Source organism: Lampetra fluviatilis, unplaced genomic scaffold (assembly GCF_964198595.1).
Source record: "Lampetra fluviatilis unplaced genomic scaffold, kcLamFluv1.1 SCAFFOLD_1469, whole genome shotgun sequence".
In the NCBI taxonomy this organism is placed as follows: domain Eukaryota; kingdom Metazoa; phylum Chordata; class Hyperoartia; order Petromyzontiformes; family Petromyzontidae; genus Lampetra; species Lampetra fluviatilis.
This window is the reverse complement of record NW_027621362.1, coordinates 1-10,642: the sequence shown is the minus strand read 5'-3', so window position 1 is coordinate 10,642 and position 10,642 is coordinate 1. Positions and strand designations below refer to the sequence as shown.

At 49.0% G+C, this 10,642-nt stretch overlaps 1 protein-coding gene across 1 annotated transcript; it reads left to right on the top strand.

The window, feature by feature from the left end:
- The first annotated feature begins 2,203 nt into the window (after window positions 1-2,203).
- Window positions 2,204-10,082, top strand: LOC144955133 (protein naked cuticle homolog 1-like). Its single transcript, XM_078885462.1, has 5 exons — window positions 2,204-2,318; window positions 3,201-3,316; window positions 4,966-5,064; window positions 7,022-7,171; window positions 9,928-10,082. The coding sequence occupies exons 1-4, from the start codon at window positions 2,204-2,206 to the stop codon at window positions 7,100-7,102; spliced, it is 411 nt and encodes a 136-aa protein (XP_078741588.1). The 3' UTR covers window positions 7,103-7,171; window positions 9,928-10,082.
- Window positions 10,083-10,642: the final 560 nt, after the last annotated feature.

Genomic DNA, 10,642 nt, shown 5'->3' with positions numbered 1-10,642 from the left:
ACTTGTTCTTCACCTGAGGACGGCTGCTTGCGTTGTGGCCGAAACGTCGTGAGAATTGTATTTTATTACGTTTCATTTTTATTACTTTATTATTTCACAGCCACACCCGTTCAAGACCACAATGACGGTAAAGCACTCCGAAGCGCAAAATAAGTACAAATTTCGACGAAATGCCACTTTTTCTGTTTACAAATGCACTCGCGTGCGGTTACGGTGACATTGCGATGTTGCGATATGAGTACAACACCATAACGATGTCATACCCAACATTTTCGCCGCATATCCGCCCCGTACCTCGGTGCCCAACGACAAAGTGTAGTGCTGTATATTATTCGTTGTGTATGTTTTGATTAAATATCGTTGGCTACGTACGGTGCGAAAAAAGTACAATCTTACCATCCATACAACTCTGTGGCTGTCGCCTGATGATGCTGGTTGTTGTAATTACCGGCGAAACGTCACGGCACTCGAATTGTAAACGTTGTGGGTTTACTCTCCAACACACAGCCGGTGTGCTGAACTAGCAACTAATTGGCACGTTCTATTTACGTAACGACCCTCACTAATTGTCTGTGTCAGGCGGTGACGTGTTTAACGACACATTTATTTTCACGCGATCTAATCCAAAAATCTTTATAACGGATACCGTACGTACATTTGTGAGCGCTTTTTGCCACCGTTCGAAAATTAACTGTAGCGTTTTTAAATTTCGATTTAAAGCTTCCGTGACTGCAGGGATTCATATTCTTGGTTCTTTCGGTAAAGTCACGTAGAAGGGAAATAATAAAATAATTAAAAACAAATTCGCACCTGATGATGATTGCTTGTGTTGCAGTCGAAACGTCGTGATAATTTTTTATTGTTTTATATTTGTATTATTTTATTATTTCCCTTCTACGTGACTTTACCGAAAGAACCAAGAATATAGCAGTTTAGTTGTTTAGTGGCGAGGTGGAAGTGATGATAGCGGCGGCAGTAACATTATACTGATGGTGGTTGTAGTGTCGGTGGTGATGATAGTAAAGTCACGTAGAAGGGAAATAATAAAATAAAGTTAGTTAAAGAATTTTTAAAAATGTATTTTATTATTTCCCTTCTACGTGACTTTACCGAAAGAACCAAAAATATGTAACATTTTTCGTTTGAAACTCTGTCTATGGGACCCTTTTGCCAGTATCAAGATACTGAGTGATATAAACTAAAGGCGTTATTTCGACCCTTTTGCCAGTATCAAGATACTGAGTGATATAAACTAAAGGCGTTAACCCCTTTCTGGCATAGACACAGGAGGTGTTAAGATTTTCAGACGCCACATGGACACCTCTTTAAAAGGCATCAAGTCTGCTTTTGCCACACATACACCGCCACCCGTGCGGTTAATGCAGACCTGTAATAGCTGTATACTTGGAGTTTGAACATCTTAACACCTGTATATATGGGTAAAGGGTAATGCCTTTTTATCATTACATTTTTCATTAAAACTCTGTCTGAGGTTTTACTTTATGAAGTTATCTTCGCTGTGTACATTGGCACAATTGCAATGTGTGTGTTTCAGACGACTCACAAATAAAATTGTGGTATTTTGACCCATCGTAAAAGCCATAAAACGTTCACTCGCTCGTCCATAAAATGAAATTGGTGACATATAAAAGAGTTATGTTGCTGATGATGCCGTCTGATGATGATAATGCTGCTGACGCTGCTGATAACTCGGATAATGTTTATCTGCGTTCGTTTAGCAGAAACGGGTTTGCGCACGTAAAAAAAAGTGGCCAAGAACCGTTCGTTTACTTTTATACCTACATTGAAATCAGCTCAAGCCTCCTGTCAATCACGTGACTTTCTGTGTGGCCACCCCCACTCTGAGCCCCTCCCCCCTCCCCCACCGCCTCCCACTGTGAAAACAGACTCTGCTCCTCCGCGCAGCAGCAGCGTGTAGGCCCTGATGTAGCCTCTTCCTCCCGATCCTCATCTCTCCCGGCTCTTTGCTCCCATTTCATCGTTCCCTTTCCCTCCTGTTCCTCTCGCTCCCCATTCTTTCCCTTCTCTCTTCCCTCTCCCGTACCTTGGTCTCTGTACATCACATCCTTGACTCTGTAATCGCCTTCCCGCTGGTGTGGGCACGGTTACAACCGTTGCCGAGTAGCAGCTAATTCGCTTGGCCATTCCAATGAAAACACAGCTACCGGTTTACAAACTGTGGATGGCATTTGTTAAATTAACCTCCGTCTGTGTGACTTGCTGTGTTCTTCAGGATGTTCTCTACTGCGGCGGGGTTGCGAAGGAGCTGTTTCCAGAAGAGGTGTCGTCCCTGAGCAGTGAGTGCTCCTTACTCCTTTCATTCACTTTTTAATTCATTCATTCGTTTTCCAATTTGTCATCATTTCCATAAAGTGGTTGGATTTGAAAGATCCGTACGTGACTGTTCGAGTGTTGCGCTCCTTTGATTTCTTTAGCCAGTTGCCTGAATATTTTACATGGGACATCCATGGTGCCGCGTGAGCACACAGCAGCAGCAAGAATAAACGAAAGACAAAAAATCATGAACATTGCACGACTTACAAATGGTAACGTTCAGTAGCGAAACGCACGCGCATCAAAAACAAATACTGAAAACGTAACGCGAGAGTAAGAGGCGCCAGATAGCTTAGGTTCACGTGCAAGTAAGGGTTGTAACTGTTGTGAAGCAGCCCTATGAGATAAGGATCCCTAAAGCACGGACGTTGACTCTGCTGTAGGAAAATTGCATTTGGGATTTGCCATAAAATAAAAGCTCCGATTTGCACGGTTGGTTACGTACAGTGCGAAAGATGTTCATCGTACATACATATGTACAAAGAAGCATGAGTGAGTGTGTGTGCTTTAAATTGCACAGACAGAGAAAAAAATGGGTGATAGAAACGAACCCAAATTCGAGACATTGTTTATGACTGTTAAGGACGCGCCGTGGCTAGAGAAGGCCCCCCGGCGGTCGAGAGGGGCGACAGAGTGGCATCTGACGGGGCTGACGTGCCCAAGAGGGACACGTCCACCGTGGAGATGGAGCAGCAAACGATAATTGAGCTCCGCGTGCGGCTGCTAGATTGACGTTCGCATCGCGAGGCCACGGGGGCGACGATCGCTCAGGGCGTAGAGGCCTTCGTCCAGCAGTGGATAGATAATGCCCGATGACGATGAGTTAATGAGGTCGTGCGGTGCAGCTCTGCAGACTCCCTTGAGCCCCGGCGAAGACGAAGCAGTGGACGGCGGCGGCGGCGGCGATGCCACGGACAAGAAGCCTGCCGACAAGGCCGCACTCAGCGCCCTCAACTTCCAGGTGCGAATCGGCACACCCCCTGGGTTCAGATTTGAATTTGTTGACAAAATTTACGACATTGGTCAACCAAGCGCTTATTTTTACGCTGTTTTGAGTCGACGGTGACTGTGAGTGGATGAAAACGATCAACGACTGTCCACCAAAGCGTGACCGACTATGACGAGAGAAGGTTAAAATCGTTTGATGTTAACACTGTGAACTAATCTTTGTTTTTTTTTAGGTAAAGTCACGTAGGTGAAAGGTAAAAAAAAAATGAAAACAGCTACATTTTTTTTTACCTACGTGACTTTACCGGAATCCTTGCAGTCACGAAAGCTTCAAATTCAGAAACTGTGAACTAAGATTAAGACTAAGACGAATATGAAGATTGAAATGCTGAGATCAATTGCCGCTGGTTGATTTGAGCGCACAAGACCTCACGAGCCGCAAACAGCTCTGGTGGACCAGGTGGCTCAGAGGTCAGTGCGATGAGCTGGCACCGCTGCGTTGGTGAGATGTTAACTACCTCGCCTGGTACACAAGAGGTCGTCGTCTACCGAGTGTTAACATCCCCAGCGTTTAACATTATTCTCCTTTTTCGTATTTAATTAATTTACCCACCCAGCAGCATAACAAAAGGCAGTACTTGACCACTTCACAACTCCTCCTCCCCCGTGGCCCTTCCTGGCTCCTCCCCCCTTAACCACTATATAAGGTCGTACCTCTTGGGTCGTCTCTTCACTTGATACAGATATTTTGCTGTGACAGTTTCACCTGAAGACGGAAGCTTGTGTTGCCTCCGAAACGTCGTGATTTTATTGTTTTATTTTTTTATTTTTATTTTTATTAATTTAAATTTCATTTTTTTCCTACGTGACTTTACCGAAATAACTAAGAGTAAGAGGTCGTGATTCGATCGCGACCCTGACGCCTGTTGTATAATTGGAGTTTGCATGTCTCTTTCCCCGTGGTCGTGTGGATTTCCCTCCGGGTCCTCCGGTTTATTCCCTCTACGTTTAGAATCAACATCACGCGTTCAGAGTATTTGACTGCTGTACATTTCCACGTGATGATGATAAGCCACTTCGTTGGGCTATAATTTGTGGCCACGTCGCTTCTGAAAAAGAGCGACACAGCTCAGTAGGCCTTACCTGGTAAAATAAAAACAAGTTTAGTTAGTTTAGGGTTTTAATGCACGCATTCGACCAGGGCTCCATTTAACGTGGCAGCACAACGTTGCAGTTGTAATCGGGAAGAGGCCTTGATGGGTAGAACGCAGAGTGGAGGAGGAGGGCAGGTCACCTCGAGACAGGCCTTGGAGGGGCACCCAGAGGCTGGACAACCCATGGGGAAGAGAAGACCTAAAGCCAGATGGTCGCGTCGGCGGTGGTGGCGATGAGACTCAACGAGCAGACCTTGGAGGTTGAGTACTTAACCTTACAGCAGCTACGGAATCTGCAAAGGAAGGAAGAGACGGCGAGTTGCAGTGACGTCAGAGGGACCGCGCCTGCATAACCTCTTGACCTTTAGCTTCATGGATCAGCTGTCGTGGCGAGGTGGCATTGAGGCGCTGAAGAGAGCCAAGTCACGGCGACTTCTTGGCCCGTATCGGTGACCTTGACCCGTATCGACATATATGACCCTTGACCTGTAGCCCATCGCCTGTCCAGCAGGAGCTGCAGTGCGACGTGCTGGTGCAGGACAACAATCGGCAGGAGTGGACGTTCACGCTGTACGACTTCGACAACAGTGGCAAGGTCACTCGAGAGGTGAGGGGCCTCACGCCGACAGGAGGGACCATCACTTTAAACACGTGGTGGTGGTAGTAGTAGGGCTTTCACGACCAATATTATCGATCATCTAGGGGTTTTTTTGCGTCGCTAAACTTCCGCCACCACCACCCGACAGCCAATTAGGAAGGTTTGTCACGTGAGCAAAACATGCCAATTATATTTAGGTGATCTGACCAAAAAATGAGGCCCAAAAATTGCTCACGTGCATACATATTGTACGCACACTATGAATGTTGATTAACTGTGAAAAAACTACGAATAATAGGTATCCATTGTATCCTTTGGGTCTTTCTGTAAAGTCACGTAGATAGGTTGAAAAGAAAAAACCACGACCTTTCCATCACAACACAAGCGGTCGTCGTCTTTTTTTCCTCCTGATGACGGCCGCTTGTGTTGCGATCGAAACGTCGTAGTTTTTTGTTCTTTTCTTTGAACCTATCTACGTGACTTTACCGAAAGACCCAAAGAATATGAATTCCTGCAGTCATGAAAGCTTTAAGTCAAGATTTATATCCATTGTAATTTATATGACGACATTAACCGCCCCCCTCTCCCCCCTCTGGTCTGCGCACGTGTTTGGCTAAACAAGTGACGACAGCAAATTTACCTCCTCGAATTAAGGCCAAAAAAGGAGGTTTTCTGCACAATTCTGGCTGTCGCCTGATGAGGCTGGTTGTAGTTCCCGGAGAAATGTCACGGTAATCGAATTGTAAATGTTGTGGTGGGTTTACTCTCCAACACACAACGGGTTAGTGCTGTACTAGTAACTAATTGGCACGTTTTGTTTACGTGAAAAACCTTGCTAATAGGCTGTGTCGGGTGGTGGCGGGTTTAACGACACAGTTATAGTTACGCTAATCCAAAAAAAGACATCTATTATGGATAAAGGCACCGTCATCGCCATCAGCCAAGATCAATCCACTGCTGGATGAAGGCCCCCAACCCCCCCCCCTCCAAGCTGCCACCGTACCTCTGGCGAACCGGCAACGCGACAATCCACCCACACAAGCCGGTTCCACCACTCCATCTCCTCGGTGGAGGTCCGTAATCAGAATCAATTTATACTGGAGGAATCCGATGAGCTATAAAGTTCTTCTTTCACAGATGCCCGTTAGTTTCACAGATGTCCAGTAATAAACGGTCGGTAGTCGTGGTTAACCAAATTAAGACGTTAAAAGTATTTTGTTTATCAGGTAAAGCCCCACTGAGCTGTTCGCTCTTGTTCAGAGGCGACCTGGCCACTCACTGAAGTGGCCGATATCATGATCGTCATTATCGCACGTGTGAATTGTAGTAGCAGCCAAATAATCTCGACGCGTGTTGTTTCAAAATGTGGAGGGGGGGGCAAAAACAGAGGAGACCCGGAGAGAAATCCACGCGACCACCACGGGGCGAGAGAGAGAGAGAGACGACGCGGACTCCGAATACTAGCGGCATAGTCAGGGTCCGAGATCGAACCCACGCGCTTCTGTATAGAAGGCGTCGGAGATCTGCTCGCCACTCCGGCTCCCCATCAGCTATTGGGAAAGCCAAGGCGGCCAAAAGCGTGGTGCTGGCCACACCGCATACGCGTTCCCGGCCTTCTTCGTTATGTACATACGTACGTTGAACTTCTTTCCCACCGTACGTAGCCAACCGTGCTAATCGGAGGTGCGGGGGAAGGACAACAAACGAAACACAAAAAGCTGTTCTCAAGAAATGAGCTTTCAATCTCGATTATTTAAAAGCGCACGGCTCCCAGTTGCTTCCTAATATCGGAAGGAAGAGCATTCCAGACGGCCGCAGAAGCGTATCTGAAAACGCGCGATGCCAACGGCCATCCTTGTTCGATGGCCAGCCCTACTTTATGCGTAGCACTTGCCCCAACGGGCCTGTTCAATTCTGCCCCCGGGGGATCTTTGCCTTTGTGCTCGGCGCGTGCTGGGCCCTGCAGGACATCAGCAGCCTGATGCACACGATATACGAGGTGGTGGGCACCTCCGTCAATCACTCCACGGCAACAGCAAGACCCTGAGAGTGAAGCTCACCGTGACCCCTGACCCTGGGCAGCAGAGGAGGCGTGGCGCGCCCCACGGCATTGTGGGTAAGTAAGGGGTGGGTTGCCCTCGGTCGTGCGTTTTGTTTTTATACGTTTTTGCACATAAGGTTAGAAGCGTTAATGCATTAGCTCTGTCGGCCAGTCGGTCTGTCTTGTCTGTAGAGGGGGGCACGGTAACTCTCGTGAAGACGATTCACTGAGAACGAATCTTTCGGATCGACCAGGTAAGGCGCCACTGAACTATATAGCTCTTACTGGTAGGAACCTCCTGGTTACACCAGCCCACAGGGGATTATTGTGTCCGTCCGTCCGTCGTGCATCCAAAAATGGGAGGGGTGGGGCTGGATGGAGAGGGGAGGGTGGGGGAGAGGCTGGTTGGGGAGGGTGGGGAGGGGCTGGGTGGGGAGGGAAGGGTGGGGCGGGGCTGGGGTGGGGAGGTGGGGCTGGGTGGGGGGTGGGAGGGGCGGGGCTGGGTGGGGAGGGAGGGGCTGGGTGAGGGTGGGGCTGGGTGGGGGAGGGGAGGGTGGAGAGGGGCTGGGTGGGGAGGAGAGGGTTGGCAGGGGCTGGGTGGGGAGGGTGTGGCTGGGTGGGAGGTGGGAGGAGTGGGGCTGGGTTCGGAGGAGCTGGTCCACCCCGTGGTGCCCTTATAAAACTCAACGTTTAACCTACTCACGCCGGCTTGTGCCCGCCCTCACAGTCGGCCATGTTTGCGGAATACACCACGCCGCCGTTGACCCTGGCCATTGACCGAGCAACCCAACGTTCCCACCAGCTCCTTCCGCAGGACATGTGTTTTTCAGAAGCGACCTGGCTATCACAAATGATAGCTCAGCCAAGTGGCTCATCGTGTGGAAATGTACAGCAGCCAAATACTCTTAAACGCGTGTGGATTCTAAATGTGGAGGGAAAAACCGGTGGAGCTGGAGAAAAATCCACGCGACCACGGGGAGAATATGCAAACTCCAAATATACAGCAGCAGGCGTCAGGGTCGGGATCGAACCCACGACCTCCTGTATACCAGGCGAGGCAGTTAACATCTCATAGCCACCGTGATGATGATGATGAGAGAGAGAGACACACAAACTCCAAATATACAGCAGCAGGCGTCAGGGTGGGGATCGAACCCACGACCTCCTCTACGCCAAGCGAGCGTATGAAGTCATGTTGTTGTTAGGCACTCAAACGAGAGGAACACTGGCAAAAGTGGTTACCAGCAACTTGGTGATAATCCAGAACAAGCACCACACGCTAAAAATTATCCTTGGTGGCCAAGGCGATGGCAACCACTTCCTGTGACGTCATACGTCTACATGACACGTGACGCACGCGCCTCCCCTCCCGGTGACAGCATTGCGCGTGACCTCATCTCACTGGAACGTATTCGCTGTCGTCGCTAATGAAAGTTTAATACTTTAACGATGATGAACGCCCATTGCGATGAGAAGCGTTGCAGAATCGGAGCGTATGGATGACGCTTCACCCTAGGGGCCGTCCATTAATGACGTCACGCGATTTTTGACGACCTCCTGTATACAAAAAGTCAGACCCCCCCCCCCCCCTCAAATATGACGTCACAAAGCTCTGCCCCCCCCCCCCCCCCCAAAACCATATTTCCATTTTGAAAATAAACATGCTTCAAATCGCTTTAAACTATCTTCATTGTAGTGCGTATTTAATGCGGCGCTGCACTCTGATGTTGTAGGAGTGTTGTTATAACAATTAGTGTTGTTATAACAATTCTATATTTATTTGAAGTTGCGCATTTTGATGTGACGTCACTTTTCTCAACCCCCCCCCCCCTCGTCACACATCGTCACAAATGTCCGACCCCCCCCCCCCAGGTGCGTGACGTCATTTATGGACGGCCCCCTAGAGTTTCATTTATTCGTCCCAACTTGTTATGCAATGCGCCGCTAAACTTTCAACATCCTTCAATGTTGCACGCGAACTACAACCCCTTTCATCTTCTTGGTTTCTTTTGGTAAAGTCACGTAGAAGGGAAGTAATAAAATAATAAAAATAAACATAATAAAATAATTCTCACGACGTTTCGGCCACAACGCAAGCAGCCGTCCTCAGGTGTGTCATGGTCGCTCTTCTTCCCACCTCCCCCCCTCCAACTCAGCTTAAATATACGCTCCAAGCTTGGTGGCGTTTCATTCTTCACCTGAGGACGGCTGCTTGCGTTGTGGCCGAAACGTCGTGAGAATTATTTTATTATGTTTTATTTTTATTATTTTATTACTTCCCTTCTACGTGACTTTACCGAAAGAACCAAGAAGATGAATCCCTGCAGTCACGAAAGCTTTAAATCGAAATACAACCCCTTTGCCTGTCCACCGCTGAACGAGCGGCCTGCCCACACCACACAGGTCATGGGGGTCAGTGCCTGATTATCCCAGAAGCCCGGGGGGAGAAAACCAACCACACACTCTTGAGGGGGTGGCACTCCAAACCCACCACCCACTCGATGGGTAACACTCCCCCATACCCTGACGACGCCTGCTATATATTTGGAGTTTGCATGTCTCCCCGTGACGGCGTGGGTTTTTTTTCTTCCTCCGAGTCCTCCGGAATTTTCCCTCCACGCTTAGAATCATCGTCACGCGTTGCTGCTCTAAAAAATCTCCGCGTCAATTTTTCAGCAACTTCGGTGAGCTATCGTTTCTGATCGCCAGATGGATTCTGAAAAAGAAGCTCATGGCCCAGTGGGCCTCTACCTGGTAAAATTTAAAAATATTAAAAGTCATAGTTAGTCGTCACGCATGTCCGCGCGTGCGTCTCCGTGCTTGTGTTTCAGATCAGCTGCCGTCGCACGGCCAGGAGGAGGAGACCACGACCCCCGAGGAGGCCAGGCAGCCCGAGAAGAAACAGCAGCAGCAGCAGCCCCAGCAGCCCCAGCAGCAGCAGCAGGAGCCCCAGCAGCAGCAGCAGCAGGAGCCTGAGCACCCTGCGTTGCGGTACGCGGCAAAGCACGCTCGCACGGTTTCAATTAGCGGGCGGTCGCGAGAAAACAAAAACACATTCACAATGAAAACACGGACGCCTCGACAGGAAAGGGCAGGCGGGGAGACATCCCTCCTCCCCGCGGCAACCCGCGGGTGGTAATTCTGGGTGTTGGCGGCTAGGAGATGTTAACTCCCTCGCCTGGTGTGCAGGAGGTCGTGGGTTCGATGCCGAACCTGACGATGCCTGCTGTATATTTGGAGTTTGCGTGTCTCTCTCTCTCATCATCATCACGGTGGCTAGGAGATGTTAACTGCCTCACCTGGTATACAGGAGGTCGTGGGTTCGATCCCGACCCTGACGCCTGCTGCTGCTGTATATTTTTTAGTTTGCGGTGTCTCTCTCTCTCTCCTCCGTGGTCGCGTGGATTTTTCTCCGGGTCCTCCGGTTTTTTCCTTCCACATTTAGAATCAACGTCCACGCGTTGAGACTATTTGTCTGCCGTAAATGTCCACAGGATGATGAGCCACTTCGTTGAACTGCTATCATTTGCGATAGCAAAGGTCGCT

Coding starts and splice junctions, on each gene's coding strand:
- LOC144955133 (XM_078885462.1), top strand. CDS start 2,204: ATGGCATTTGTTAAATTAACCTCCGTCTGTGTGACTTGCTGTGTTCTT. Junction 2,319..3,200: donor AGAGGTGTCGTCCCTGAGCA/GTGAGTGCTCCT, acceptor CGTGCGGTGCAG/CTCTGCAGACTCCCTTGAGC. Junction 3,317..4,965: donor TCAGCGCCCTCAACTTCCAG/GTGCGAATCGGC, acceptor TCGCCTGTCCAG/CAGGAGCTGCAGTGCGACGT.